This window comes from Pithys albifrons, chromosome 6, assembly GCF_047495875.1.
Source record: "Pithys albifrons albifrons isolate INPA30051 chromosome 6, PitAlb_v1, whole genome shotgun sequence".
Lineage (NCBI taxonomy): Eukaryota > Metazoa > Chordata > Aves > Passeriformes > Thamnophilidae > Pithys > Pithys albifrons.
Window position 1 is genome coordinate 56,575,281 of NC_092463.1, and position 15,792 is coordinate 56,591,072.

The 15,792-nt window shown below is 38.2% G+C and overlaps 1 protein-coding gene across 7 annotated transcripts in view; it reads right to left on the bottom strand.

Moving 5' to 3' along the window:
- PPFIBP2 (PPFIA binding protein 2) overlaps window positions 1-15,792 on the bottom strand; it is a 102,180-nt gene that overhangs the window by 11,383 nt on the left and 75,005 nt on the right. For 4 of the 7 annotated variants that reach the window (XM_071559025.1, XM_071559020.1, XM_071559019.1 and 1 more), the window contains 11 exons: window positions 15,100-15,192; window positions 12,455-12,563; window positions 10,956-10,988; window positions 9,195-9,256; window positions 7,208-7,283; window positions 5,413-5,510; window positions 5,158-5,222; window positions 4,843-4,908; window positions 4,426-4,486; window positions 2,584-2,625; window positions 547-691 (listed from right to left, as the gene is read on the bottom strand). In XM_071559025.1, coding sequence (XP_071415126.1) covers window positions 547-691; window positions 2,584-2,625; window positions 4,426-4,486; window positions 4,843-4,908; window positions 5,158-5,222; window positions 5,413-5,510; window positions 7,208-7,283; window positions 9,195-9,256; window positions 10,956-10,988; window positions 12,455-12,563; window positions 15,100-15,192 — 850 coding nt within the window. The remainder of the gene's footprint in view (window positions 1-546; window positions 692-2,583; window positions 2,626-4,425; window positions 4,487-4,842; window positions 4,909-5,157; window positions 5,223-5,412; window positions 5,511-7,207; window positions 7,284-9,194; window positions 9,257-10,955; window positions 10,989-12,454; window positions 12,564-15,099; window positions 15,193-15,792) is intronic. The other 3 variants (XM_071559023.1, XM_071559021.1, XM_071559022.1) reach the window with 3 other exon arrangements.

Sequence of the window (15,792 nt, forward strand, 5' to 3'; positions counted from 1 at the left end):
GAAATGTGGTGGGAGGGCAAGGAATGAGTTTGTTTGTTTGTTTTATTAAGTACACAAACCTAATGTGCATTTTTTAAAAGCACTGATGATGTACTTGGCAGTGCATTTTTGTTTGCTTGCTTGTTTTTAAGAAAACAGATCAAGCTCAAGCACTGGAAGGATGTTTTGAAAACCATATTGCTTCTTCATATTGTGAATACATCTGCCTCTCTTAAATTTCTGATTTTTAATTAGAGATTTGTTGACTTTCAGAAGGCACTCCACAGTCTTCAAAACACTCTCTCTTCATTACTTTAGCTGTCTATGACTTCAGCAGATTGTGTTGCCAAGTGCAACAGAAAAGTACTAACTTAAAGCCACCCTTTACTCTCTGGCAAGTTAATTTTTGGTATGTTATTAAAAAAAAGGTAGCAGATCATTCCCTAACTGAATCACCTTAAGATCACCATTGTTGCGGCACACAGATTATATCCCATGCTCTGTCCCAGTCCCTCAGTTTGCCTTTTCCCCTCCCCACAGCCCTCTCAGGGAGGGGCTGGCACATACTCAGGGCCGGGCCGCCGTTGTCCTCGGTGTCGCTCATGCCACATCCGTCTGCAGGGTGATGCATTCCCTGCTCTCCGTTCTGGAAGGGTCGGGGCAGCTTTCCTGGCAAGGTTTGGTACTTGCTGCCTTTCACAACTGGCTTAGTCTGTTTTTATCAAGAGGAAAAAAATACAAAATCAAATCACTCGCAGCATTTGCAACCCAGCACACATTGTTTTCAAAGTCGGGAAAAGTATTCAAAGGTCATGGTTCAAAACTGCACCACTGCCTCCATGTTCCTGCTTGCAGGTAATTCACTTTAAACCCAAGTCAGCTGACAGTTTTCTAGCTAAGACACAGCCTTGTCTTCCCTCACCTGCTCCTCCCACTTTAGTCAGATTCTGTATTACATTAAAATATATGTTGAATATTACCTGTTTTTGTCATTAGAACTGTTCTGGCTGTCTTCTTTTCTTCTAGGACCCTGGCACTATATAATTACTTGGTCCTTTCAATGTCAACTTTGATAGTCTAAAAATGGATTTAGTTACTTCTCACACCTGTTTTTGCGCTGACAATTTCCCTCCCCTTATTTTTCACCAAACTGTCTCTGTTTCTGCCTCACAATTTTATCTTCCTGGAATTGAAACGAAAAGTATTTAAATACCTCAAGTTTTCTCAAACATATTTCCCACCACCATCAATAACAGTAAAAGAATCAACAACAAAGTTAGGGTTCAGAAATTTAACTTTTGTAAGGACTGAGATGCCTTTGCATAGACAAAATTACAAATATGAAGTTTTCTTAAAAATAATTACAGCTAAATATACAGTTGCCAAATACACAGCTAAATACAACAGCCAATTCTATTACAGAACCTGAGCACAAGGTGTGCTTTTGGCAGATGCTGGGAAAAAAGGAATAGACTGAGCTGTATTTTAGGGCTGGACTTATTGGCTGCTGACCCCTCAAGTTTTGTCCATGTCAGGCTAAGATAAGATAAGCTTTGGTCACCTGCATTATGGTACACATTTAGTGTCACAGGCACCAGAGCTCCCAAACAGCCCTCAAAGTCTCACTGTATTGTACTGAAAGGGAACTGCTACACAGGCTTTGCTGAAAATAGAGTATCTCTTAATTTTCCTTGTGTTCAAGTGATCCTCTGCACAGGGATCTTGCTCCTTGTACAAGGGTAGATGAGAACGTGCCTATAAATCTGATAGCTTTGAGCTTAACAAGATACTTTTCCAGGCAAAGTATGTGTTTCACAGAGGTACTTGTCTAGTTTTGGAAATGGCATGTTGAGACTTCTTCAATTCAAATGACGATGAGGGATGAGTCATCACTCTGGGCAAAAATATATCCCAGAACTGTCAACACTATAGGACAGAGATGCTTTTGGAGAAAACCTGCAGCTCCAACTGACATGAGTGGGAGTGGTACGTGTTCAACAAGTGTTTTGGAATAAACTCAATATATTGCTCAATGTTTCAGTATCAGAATGGAGGTTTCATAGGAGAACTTTGTACTGATAATATGCAAACCATACTTAGAATACAGGAACATCCAGTATGCTCCTATTTAGTAACTCCATTCTAACAAAATTGTTTTAGAACATGGTCTGTGACAGGATGACACATTAAATAATGAGATAAGCACTGCTTTATCTATTCTTATTTCAAAGCCTAGAGGAATCTTTGAGCACTCTAGCCTGCAGTTGTAGTATCCATTTTCTCAGCTCCTGCTCCTTTTTGGCAACTGCAGGAGTATATCTCAACTTATAACAAAATTTGTATGAGTAGAGAAATTGCTTCTTATATCAGGACTGTATTTTCTGAAAGTGACTGACTCCAGCTTCTTAACTCACATAAGTTTTAGATAAAAATTAAAAAAGGGAACTATTTCCCTCTGAAATCTTTACCCCTCTTCTCAGAGTCTGTCAGCACTGGAACTATGCAAACATTTTGAAAAGAAAATGAATATAAAATGAAAACCCAGCCATACCATCACAGCACATCACAACAGAGAATTGTTAGGAAAGGTTGCAGTTAATATACCTCTTGTTCTACAACAGGCTGTGCTGGTTTTCCATCTACATACTACGGAGTTTCAGGGGAGGCAATTTCAAAGTTTTATGGAAAAAAAGCAACAGACAAATGTTAGTATTAACATACATACATGGAACATCAATAGTAGTCTTATTATTGTAGTGATGCTGCTTAATGTATGGACAATATATTACAAGGACTGTTATCTCTTCATTTCAATCTAATATTCAATACTAATTGTCTTTATTCATTTTCCACTCTACAAAATTTGGACCCTGTATAAGTTCTGTTGTGATCAAAGGAATTTTGCTATTTTCAGGCTTCTGGGTGGTCCCCCTGGCCTTACTTTAAGCTGGGAAACATAACAGCTGTTTAACGGTTAGAACAATCTGAAAATGACTGACATAAAATAACATACACAATACTGTATGTCCCCTGCTGGCATCATAAAGAGCTGTGGCAGAAATGAAGTGATAAAAGTACTAGCATGGCTAGGTCAGGGACATCGGGGGGGTTATTAAGTTGTTATTATTATTGCTGGAAAGAATTGGAATTTGAGCTTTGTGCAAGGCAGGATAGCTGCAGTAAACAGTGCTGCCAGCACAGGTTCTTTGGAATTAATGCAAAAGGCATCCTGTCATGCTGAGTCAGCAAAACACGGGGTTTGGCCTTAATTTTGGTTGTAACATTCACATTCAGCCACTCACTCAGATGCACAGGGAGGTCTCAAAAGAGGCCTTATGCCTAAATTAGGGAACACCATTTAAGTGCCTTGCTGAAAAGGGAGCTGGCTTGTTACAATTCTCTCAGATCTTTGGTAGGTTTATCTTCCTCTGTGGGCCCTGATTTTGTGGTTAGAGCAGATTTACAGCATAAATATGTAGGTACAGCCTTATGACAGCATCTGACACAGACAAATTAAGATTTTGAATTTCAGACAGGAAAATAATTTAAAAGTTATGAAAAGAAAACAGACCTTCATAAACTCTTCATGGAATGAAATGTTAGTTCTGATTTGTCACACGTGCATGACAACAATCAAATGAGTGCAACACAGATTTCACAAATTCTATTTGGTCACTGGCATCTTCAGCAATTTAAGAAAAATTTAAAAGAATTTAAGAACTGGAGCAATAATATTACTAGTAACTGGTTTAAGTGACATTACTGGGTGTGGGTAACCCAGTATTAAGTCTAATTTGAGTACATAAGCATCAATAACAGTCTCACAAAACGTAGTTCAAGTGCAGAAAAATGCCAGTGAACATAATGACAAAACAAGACTCTGGACTACAATGTAATGAGACTTTGCGAAAAAGAAAGTCTTTATTCTGGAATGGAATTAAAAGCTTGGAAGTACTAACAGTGCTCCTGCTGTTTTAACTAAGGGAGCAACACTCATAGTTACATGCAAACACTTAAAAAGGAATCCTATGTGGAAATGCCCATTTTTCCACATTCAACTACCCCCCAGATTTGCTGCCTTAACATTTTCAGTGATTTGAAAGTAAAGACCATTTTAAACACATCTATAAACAAAATAATACTGCAGTTCATTAAAATGGCTCCTAATTTTTTTGTGTATTTCTCTTAAATACTTAGGTCTCTTTCAGGAGAAAAACTGAATTTTAGGTGTGTACATATGGGTGTGTCAACCAGTTTGTTTACTCTAAGACCAGCAATGGGGTGAAAAATAATCTCAGCTGTTCTATCATTAGTGCTTTTCCCCCACAAACAACGTGAGTGGTGCTTAATGTTACTATATGTGAAACAAAAAGAGTATTTATACTTGATCTTTGGCTTTTAGCTGTGCTACTAACCACCAGAAATTGTGATTACAAATAAACCAACCTTTTCCAGGGATTCACTCTGCAAATCTTCTAAACTACTTGACTTTTTTTTCTGTGGCACCCTTAAAAAAGTGACAGGGAAAGAAGGAGCAGTTAATAGAACACGGAATGTTTGCATGTGCCACAAGTGTCACACAGGACAGCTGTACAGATCACATAATGTCTGCATATAACAAATATTTCAGAATTAAGAGATTAATTTCTTTTGTTGTATTTTTAGTCTAAACATCACAGTATTAGAAACTGCAGTAGATGAAGTCAGACATCCTGTGATCAACAATGAAAGGCAACAGGGCCCAGTGTGCAGCTTTAAACCTTGTACCTCCAGGTGACTTCTTGAAGGCTCTTAACAACACTAAGTAAGGGATTTTTAAAAGGAAAAATGTCTCACATTTCAGTTAAAGTCTCTCATTCTTACCTGTTTATAATTTCCAAAGATTCTTCTTGCGAAGTTAAATTAGCTGAAGACACTGGAATGCTCCCACTTTAAAGAGAAATGTTACAGCTTTAAGTACTACAGTACGTGTATCTCCTGATATATAAAAGTGCTGATTTATTCCTGTAATTCAAACCTTATACAAGTACTGCAAACCTCCATGGCAAACATTGCTCTCACAAGTACCCAAAAGTACAGCAAAGCCAAAACAATCAAGGCAAGATGCCAACAGTTAAACAGTTTAAATAATACAGATTTATGACAAGCCACATGAAACACATGAAAGAAAGGTCTTGCCTGATTTCCATAGCTTTGTGTGGCACTGGAGGGAGCACAGCTTGGGACAATTCTCCTGAAGAGGCCTGTGGGAAATACAAGAGCTTCAAACCTGTAATTTTGGTGCCTGATGCTGAATCTACTGTGCCCTTACCAGGAAGTACGAAACTTCAGCCAACGCCAAACCCTCTACATTAGTACAGAAAAAACAACACACACACACAAAAAAGTCAAATATACAGCAGAACTTGCTTCTAAAACATTTTTACTAAGTACCTCTGTTTTCAGTAATTCTCCTTGAGAATTATTCAAAAGATTCCACTTCCTTACAGCTGTCTCAAGTTCCTCTTCGCTGCCACCAGAGACAGACGAGCCTGCGAGCATTGAAGAGTAGAGGTAGAAAGGGAGGGAAACAGGCAAAAAACTTTACAGCCATATCAGACAGCCTAAATGCTTTAGTCTCTAAATTTCCCTTCAGTCTTTCTCTGAGGCATGTAATTTACCACCCTCTCTGCTCCCCACTCCTCCTTTGTTCTCAGGTTTGCCACAAAGCTGATTTATATTAGAGCACCAAATGCATTGCTTCAGTTCTATGCTTTGCTCTGCTGTGAGGCTGAGCTGCTCTTCAGGCAGCTTCTGAAGCACTTGAAATTCACAATTTGAGGTTCTAGGGCAAGCTGAAGTTGGTACCATTTATGCACCTCAATGTGGACAATCTCAGTATATATTTGGTTTATTTTGCTGAGCATCACTGGTTTTTATTTACACTGCAGTGAACATCTGTGCTAGTGTAAACCAACAACATCCTACTCCCTGTGGTACCAACTGCACAACCCAGAGCATCATGGACTGCTCAGGCACACAAGTGTCCTCCAAAAACACATGTCACATGGGGATGGTGCACTCTGGATCTGTGCAACCAGGATGTGGCCAAGGATGGTGGACAGGAGCTACAATCACACCTTGGGGTTTCCTTGCAGAACACTTTCAAGTAGGAGACTTTTTTGTCTGTTTTCTTTTGTTTAATGAACATTCAGAGAGATTTACCTGACTCTTGTTCCCTGTTCTTCAGTGTTAAATACAAGTTTCCATTTTGCCATACATGGTCTGAAAATATTGTGTTAATGTAATGATGTGCATTGAACAAAACTGTCCTTTCAGAAGGTCAAGTTTCCCAGACTAAATTCAGTACTGAAAAATACAGTTATTGTCCTAAAGCCCACTCTGCTTCCTGCAGCATAACTGAGAAATGGGACAAAGGTTTTTCCGTAGACTTTGAAGTTAAATACATAAATATTGTGTGCTCCAAAGCAACTGTGGGTTTTCAGTAGTTCCTTCCAAACAAAACTTGCCTAGTCAGCTGTCAGAGTTCTTTTTTAGTGGAAGGGCAACAGAACTTACTAGATTTATTGCAATTCTTTTTAGCAAAAAAGAATAAAAGTTCTCCAAACAGCATCAAATGGCACCTGAGATCATCTTTCCTTCTAGGAATGCCATATAAAAAACATGATATAAAACATTACCATCAGCTGGCTGGCAGCTGAGCATTACTGCCATTCCTGAATTGAACTGTGGTGTAGGAAATCTGAATATAGAATTTACGTAATTAATTAATTAATGATCATAAAGGTCTTCTGATAGAATTTTACACTGTAAAAAATAGCTACTCATAACATAATGGTCACAGGAAACACCATATAAACTTAATACCTGTCTGTATACCTTATTCATCTCCTACAGGTGAATTAATTTAAATTAAATTATGTCATTTTAATTTTGAATAACAGATTTTTGAGAGAAGAAATAATGCCTTTCTTGTACTGCCCCCAGCATAGGACACAAAAAGGCAAATTCCACAAACTACAGGCAATAACACAAGTCTGGTTGAGACACACTGTGGTTCTCTGTGGATCTGAAGAAGTATGTACTTACTCTTACAGCACTCCAACAGGATACAAATATATGCATAATAAAATATATACACACATTTCAAAGGACAGCCAATAGCAGTTTTCGTGCATGCAATTTTTAAGAGACCTGAGATCAGGAAATTATTCACAAGAGATTTTACCATGAGCTGCAATCATTATGTCTTTGACCCTCCTGTACTGGCTTAGCAATAGTGTCAGCTCCTCTATTCGACGGTCCTGTGAAAAACATTAATAAGATTGTCTTTAAAATCCTACATTTTGAACCTATAGAAACACAGTACTACGTTTCTGTGATTTTTATGAAAGCAGGATCAAGTCTCTTCCATGTCTCGTAAGGAGAGTTTCTTGGCTTTTATCTGCCATTGGACACAATATTTGCTGGACAGTGTGAAATTATGGATATAAGGAAACCAGAGGAGTTTGATATTACCAGTGAATTAGTTATTTAGAGAAGCATAATTTGGAAATCTGCTTTCATTTCTAAGAGTGATGGCAATAATCTGGAATTGAACCTCAGCTGCCTGCACATAAAGTGAATCATGTTCATGTTTTGTATAGATCAAAAATCTAGTCAAGCCCTTTAATCTTTTGTGTAGATCTATTCTCCATTCTGACAGCTACCCTTACTCCAGTTTTGAACACACCTGTTTGAAGTCAGGCAGTCACACCCACACAGAATCAAAGAAAGGAGGCCTTGTGAATGTGGGGTGCATTTTCTGACTCCACTCCTTCTCCAATATCTCATGCCTTCCTATTATGTGCAGAAAGTGTCTTGATTCATGTATTTCAGGGATAGCACTTGCCTTTTGCATGGACACAACACAGCAATGGGCAGCAATCGTTACTCCTCTGGATCTGTCATTTCTCTTATTTCTACATCTGATAATGTGTCCCCAATGACAATAAATCCTTGCTATTGGTCACCAAGTGTGTGATCTTGCAGTCTGCACTCTCCTGGTTTGTCCTGTTTGTTTGACCCCAGCTCTAACCCATTCCTGTGTGATAACCTTGCCCAGTGCTGTGACTGCAGAGTGCTGAACACAAACCCAAACGAGTGTAAAGCACTAGTTTTCACAAGCAGGTGTCAGCACAGACACAGAAGCAAAGAAGAGGGCACTGGAAAAAGAAAAATCTTCCAGGGAAGTTGGCAAGTATTTAAGGCATTATCTGGCACTGAGCTGTCTCCCTGCACAGCTGGGTCAGTGTTGGAGATATTTCAATTAAAAACTGCTGTGGCACATGTGTGCTACATTATAGTCACAGCAGATACCCACCAAGGTGTGGGAGTAACTACAGACAGATATCAGGATATAAACAACTATTTTGTGTTCCCTTCAAATACAAAAAATCCTTATGCAGACTCGGAATAATTTTGTCAAGAGACAATGCCACATCTTTTATTTTTCAGACATAAATTTTGGCTTTTTAGGAGTTTTTAAGAACTAAATGTTGCTGTGAGCCACATTAATGTTTTCCAGAATTAACACTGCCCTGTTTGGACTCTCCACTTACTAAAGGAAGTTTCTAGGGATGTATATCAATGTCTATTTGATTGCATATGAATGTGTCACCATAAAGGAAAATCCTACGGCCTGTTTTATTATCATAAAAACTACAATTTCCTGAAAAATGAATCCCCCATTTAAATAGATTGAATTCCACTCCTTCTCCTCTAGTGCCCTTTTTTTTTTTTAATCTTGTTTATTTACATCCTGTTCCTTTATCCCCAAATCTGAGACTGTGTCAAAGGCCACTCTGACTTTCTTTTAATATCACAGCCTAAACTGGGATATCAATGCACTTTGGGTCAGGCTGGAAGATGAAGAGCTGCCAGAGATGACCAAACCTTCATGATGTTTTCAGCAGCAGAAACCAGGAGGTTCTACCCATTACAGCCTTGCCTTTGTCCTCTGCTCTGGAGCTGAAGGAGCCTCCCAGATTCTGGGGTCAGGCTGGCAAGGTCAGCCACACTTTCTGTTTAAACATCAGCCTTCTGTCACAACCTCATAGGATAATCCAAAAGTCCAGGAGACACCACTCTTACAGAAAGTGTGTTATTCAGAACATTTCAGAGATTCAAACCCGTAATTTCATTCTTCCTATGTAGAATGAGGGTTATTTTCTCACCTTTTCTTCATTGGCAACCAATAAGGACTCCATTCCTATCTTCAACCGCTGGACTTCTTGATCTAAAAATGGTTTTAAAATAGTGTAAGAAAAAACCCACTTGCTATATTTACTGTAAATATGTTTTGTGATACTCTCCTTATGTTCTTACAAGTAACTAAAACCAATGTCAGTGGTCCTGTCAGGCATTACTAAAGTACATTTAACTTAGTTTTCCAAAAGCTGAACTATTAAGACCATTGCACAAAACAAACTTCCTGGTCTTGCTTATAAAAGGCTACATAATACTATTTTAAACTATGAAAGTCAAGCAATAGAAAAAAACCCAAAACATTGAAGCTTATTTTGCAAAAGATTAGAGTGTTTGCTATTCTATACTTAGGGAAATAATTTTAAGTAGGAATGAAAATTAGTTATATTGCATCTGAGAAAAATATTTGGCAGCTTATGAGAAATAGTTCAGGGACATTCATGGAACTTGGAAATGAAAAATAACAAAAACTGGTTTGATGTAAGGAAAATTTGTCAAACACTTTTTCTTAAATACTTCATTACGAATAATTCTGTTAAAATCTATATCAAGAGCTAACACCAGATTGCCTCACACACAATTTATGGTTGCATGATAAAGGTTATTTAGGAATGTTATAGTCAAATCAATGAAAACACACTCTGAAAATGTCTGAGTTGTTAATCACAGCACCCTTACTTTGCTGAACCAAATCTTTCATTTCTTTTCTGAACACTATTCCTAGCAAGTCCTCCAGTACCAACCTATACTGAATCAAGTGTGAGTGATGGAGACAGAACCTGGAATAGTTTATCTGTTGCAACTACCACTCGAGGGATTCGTGCTTTGACAGTAAACCAGACCCACTTGTTCACAAAGGACAATGAAAAACAGGTATGTCAGGCACGATGTGAGAGAGGGGAAAGAAAATCAATACAGCTAAAGAGCATCTGTAAAACAAAAAGGTTTAACGACCAAACGTTGAACATACAATGTCATGGCTAAACTATTTGCAGAAGCTGTAATTAGTTTTTATTGCAGTGATTCGGATAAATGCACACCTTGAAATGATTAAGTTTTAGGACATGTAAATGAACCTTGCAGACATGTCTCTTGCAGAAGAGAACACTCATTAACACAGGGCATGCACAGACACAGCCAAATCAAAAACTAAAGCCAGCAGGCAGTGGGCAAGCAATTGGAAGACACTGAAAAAAATCACAGTCCTGCTAATTCCTCTTTATAAATATTAGACTTCAAGAAGGACTGGTGTCAAGGTAGTTTTAATTACACTAAAGCAAACTTTACATCATCATCAAGTATGGAAACATTTATTCAGATTTATTTTTTAATTTACTGCACTTATTTAAAAAAACCCACCCAAATCCTTCCCCTCCAAGGAAGAAGACTTCCAGTTAAAGCAACCTTTCCAGGTATTACATGGGGTTTACATGTGTGCAAATAAAAAGAGGTAAAGGTTAAGTTTTGGCTCTGTTAACCTTGACAACATCCCTTTGAAGTTCAATAATCTGATTTGTGAACCTCTGACTTTTATTTCTGAAGTGAAATCTTACTGAAGAGGGCAAGCAGCTGTCTGCTTGTTGCAAGCAATGAAAGCAGTGCCTGATGTGTATTACAATTAGACAGCCAAATCCAACCAAACATTGAATTATCGCTGCAGAAGGCACCAAAGTTATAATTGGTGGGAAAGGAACAGGGAGATAAAGCCAAAAGTGAATTGCAAGGCTTACGTTTTTCTTTTAGCCTTCTCCTAAAAACTTCCTCTACGATGGTAAATGGTGAGAGTCAAATAAAGTATGTAGAAAAAGCACATATTAGATAAATTTTGCAATTTACTTAAAATATGCATTCTAGTATCCTACAAATACATTGACATTATTTTTCAACTTTGAGAAGACCACCTAAAAATCTGGTAAATGAGTAATTTATTTTTTTTCCAGAAGAATTATTACTGCTGCATAGTATTTCCATTCAAATACTGTCTAAGTGGTTCTCATGCATGTAAGCCCACAGAATCTGTGCAGGGTTTGGCTCTTCTGCCACTGCAATCAAGGATAATTTTACCCATTTTCAGCATGAACAGAACAGGCACACTACTAGAACTTGAATGCTACTGAGCTCTTGATTTATTGTCATACCACTATCTTTCCTCTGAAATACCATAAATTATTGGGAACCCCACAGGAAACACAGTGGGAGAGCTCCTCTACAAAACACTGTTAGACAAACTAACTTTCCAGTTAGACATGCAGTTCTCTACATGCACAAGCTCTGCAGCTGAGTGAAGGCAGCACAAGTACATGGTAAGTCACTTCCTTAGAATAAACCACAGGACACTCTGGGTAAGCCCTGAGAAAGAAGTAGCACAGCACCTGAAAATTCACATCTCGATCAGGACGGTCTTTGGAAGTGTTAGTTAACACCCAGAACAGGAGTTAGTGCAGCTAAGCTGATGCACTGTGGCAGACTCCACACAAATATTCCTGCCCAGAAAAGTCAGTGCTGCAGAAGAACAGGGTCACTAAAACTATATTCTCATGGCCCAGCAACTGATAGAAGCCCCTGGGAGTCAGTACTTCAGAGAACTATGACACGACTGGTTGAGACCAAAGGCTGTAACTGCTTTATTTGCCTTTGTCCTGTATGAACAGTGTAGTCTCAAAACAAAAGCCTGCAATAGAATCCTGGAACAGCCCAGGCTGGAAGGGCCACTGAAAGTCCATCTGGTCCAACCTTTCATGGGACAGGGACCCTAAATGAGACACACTCCTGAAGAAAGAAATCAACAACTGTTTGGGGATCTTTGGAAATTTAAGCTTTATGCTCTAGCTACTACTGTGACCTTTCTTTTCCCTTAGAAAGTAAAACTGTAAGATTTCTCAAAGAAATTTTCAAGGTATACACAAGAAATAAATTTCCATTGAACTACAATGACTCTACAAAAAACCATTGAACTACAATGACTTTCTACAAAGAAAATATGAACAGAGTAAGTTTCAGTGCCTTGAAGATACTTATTTAAATTGTGCTGCCTCTAGACTGGAACAGAATTTCATACATTAAAGGCTTTAACTCTATCAGAACACAGACTGAATTTCTACCATTCTTACTCCCAAAATAAATTCCGTTAAGTACATTCTTTTATTCCTTTTAAATCCTGAGCCAAGCTGCTACTGAAGTGATGTTAAGCACAGTTCTGGATTTGTAGCATTGTTTGCCCTCCTCTTACCTCTTTCTGCCACTTCACTGTAGGATGAGGTCCTGGAGAGCTGACTCTGCAGCCGTTCTATCTCTGCGTCTTTGAGGGCCAACTGTTCCTGGAGCTGCGCTATCTCGGCCTGGAAGAGAGCACACCAAAGTCACAATAATGTCCTCACTGCCTCTCTGTGACTCTGTGCTATGAACTAGAACACATCTGAGTATAACACTTAGATCGATGGCTGTTACCAGCTCAGGGCATTTCATAAACTCTGTAACAGCTACACATATTTATGGTCCCTTATCCTAGTCCTGTTACAGAAGTTCCTTTTTCCCATGCAATTAGCTGGCAGAGAAGACAGAAAAGGTACAGTTTTCAAGAATTCACAGAGGTAAGAAAATTCTGGAAAGCTCTCAATGCTGGTCATATAATAATAACAACAACAACTAGTTGGTTAAAATGTGGTTGTAATAATGCCAAGGTCATGGGTTCAATCCCCTGTGTGGGCCATTGACTTAAGAGTTGTACTCGATGATCCTTGTTGGGTCCCTTCCAGCTCAGAATAGTCTGTGATTCTGATTCTGTGATTCTCTAAACTATTACAGGCCAACTCCTGAGCTTTGCTTGAAGCCCACTATTGATGCTGAGCCTTCTCAGCAGGATAACAAAACTGTTCTTCCTCACAAAGACAGGCTAGAAGGAAAGCATGGCCTGGAAAACAACCACATACATGCAACAAAATACCAGTGTTCATTTGCATTCACTGCAATTTGTGCTGCCACTAGATTGGGTCAGAAAATCACACATTAGAAACCTCAACGACACGGAGGGAGAAAATTCTGTGATTCTCCAGCTTGAAATACAGCTGAGAAAAACTGTCAACAGAATACTTAACTAAGTCAGCAGTTTAAGATTTTCTTTAGAGGCCTTAAAGCCTCCATTTATCAACATTCTGAATTTCCCCAGCAAAAGCAAACCAAACCTCTTTGCAGCTAAAGAATAAAAAGGGGGGAAGGGAAAGAAAAAAGGAAAGAGAAATGACAAGAAAACCAAACCAAACAAGCAAAAAAAACCACAACACCCCGAACCCCCAAATCAGTAATGTGACGAGTTTCTCTAAATACTACAATAAAGCAGGAAAAAATGCAAAGCACCAAACAACATTGTTCCAATAGGGAAAAACATGGACTAAGTAACACAGTTATATTCACGAGGAAGCAAGCAGCTGGATTGCAGGACAACATCATCACCCTGCCTAAAACTCCATGTGGAATAGAAGAATCTGCCTTGCTGCATCTCTGAAGGGCTCCTAGACTTCCCAGTGACTAATATGCTTTTTATATCCAGTGATGGAAATATTCCAATTTCCCATCTAAGAAGCTGGAATAACAGGAAGACAAAAGCTTGCAGATCTCCTAAAACATATTTGGATTTGCCTCCCCTGGTCTATTTGATCTTGGAGCTCTTTTAAGTGCCCTCTCATTCCTGTCATCTCTATGATTATTTTTCTGCTTCCTTTCTCTTTCCCTGTACTTTTCTTCTTTTCCAGTCCTGCATCTTCTCTCACTCAATAGGTTTTTTGATTATTCTTTTTTCTTTTCATTCTGCTCCTACACTTTCCATAATCTTGTCTGTCTTGGCAGCTGGCCACACACTGCTTGAGAAAATATTTTCCCAAAGACTGCTCAGATCCACCCCTTTAGAGAAAACATCTTCATGGACAGAAGAGTTATTATCTTAATAGGAAAAAAAGATCCAATAGCAACATTTCAGTATTCATCCAAGAATTCTCCAAAGAAAGAAATGCTAATACAAATAATAGCTGTTTGTCATGTCTGGATCAAGCTATCAAGTATTAAAAAGAAAACTCAGTTTAGTAATTTGAAATGTTTCTCCAAGATCCAACAACAACTCAAAAGTCAGTCATTTGTATGAACAGGGATTATAGTATTATATGAAAGAAAAGAGATGAGATTACAACACCTTGACAAGGAAAAATACTAAGGTGCTTTTTAATCTAGTGGAAAGGGGCTAAAAATTCAAACTAGAAATAACAGTGAGAACATTCAAACTAGAAAAATTAATTACAGGGGAAAATGATGCAATGTTTCAAATGTTGTCCTTCTCCAGATTATGATCCAAGAGCTTTCCAGGATTTAAGGTCATCAGAAGGGTAAGGCAGCCATGCACTTTGATATACACAAAGTCAAAGCAGATGATCTAATGGTGTATTTTGGGCTTAATGTTTATGAAAATAAATTCCATAGTAAGCAAACACACAAACAACTTTGTATGTCTCTTCTGCTCAGGCTGGAAAGGGTATTCCACAGAGGTTTGTCACCACTACACAGACAAAAGAAAGAAAACCTTCAAAGAGACCTTCACTCAGTACAGATCTTTGTAAGTCAAAATGCCTTTCTTGGTTTCTTGCAGTAAGAATTACAAAAAAGTAGGAGACTGGAAACTGCACAGAGAGAGAAAAAAGGCACCAAAAGCCTCTACAAAACCTTCAAACCAAAATACTCATTCCAAAGACAGTTAGAGAAAACTTGACCTCATAGAAGACCCTGACACAAGGTAAAGAAATGTAAGAAAAGCAAATACTGGTAAGAAGTGGAGCATATCCCTTTCCATCTGAAATAAGCCTGTTGTTACAAAATGCTTGCTCTGCTTACTTTAGTTGCTTTTAATTTCCACTCGTATTGATTTCTTTCATTTTCCAGTTCTTCCACTTTAATTTTGAGGTGTCTAAGCTCCTGTAGCAAACCCTGCAAAGGAAGAACAGCACCTAATAGTAAGATTTCTCTGGCAGATACTAATTTTTCACAGTTCTGAATTATTGGTCATGCATGAACCACACAGTAAATGAACACTGAACCACCACACTAAAAACTGTGACCAGTCTAAGAAGCTGTTTCTTAAATATCCCTTCTCCCTTTCCTTTATTGTTCATTCTGAAGGACAATATTATTAAATCCTTGATGGAGCTCTGACTAGACAAAATATGTTAAAAAGAACTGAGGAAAGGAAAAATTTGGAAGTGTAAAACTTGTAATTTCAGTGTAGTAAATACATTAAACAGCACATTAAAATCTTGGATTACATTAATATTTATTTTGAATCCCTCCCAGATTTGACACTCAGGTTATTTCTCCAGTCTGCAGCCTGTACTGTAATCTTACAATCCACTGAGCAGCCTGCACAGAGGCAAATCAGAAACAACAGCACTACTTTTAAAATAGGCATCATACCCAAAGTGGTTATTTTCGTAATATAAACTTATGAGAGAAACTACTGAAAAACTCCCTCAAAATATAAGCTTATTAAAGGAGTTCTGGTGATGCAAATTTTAACCAACTAAATTTTAG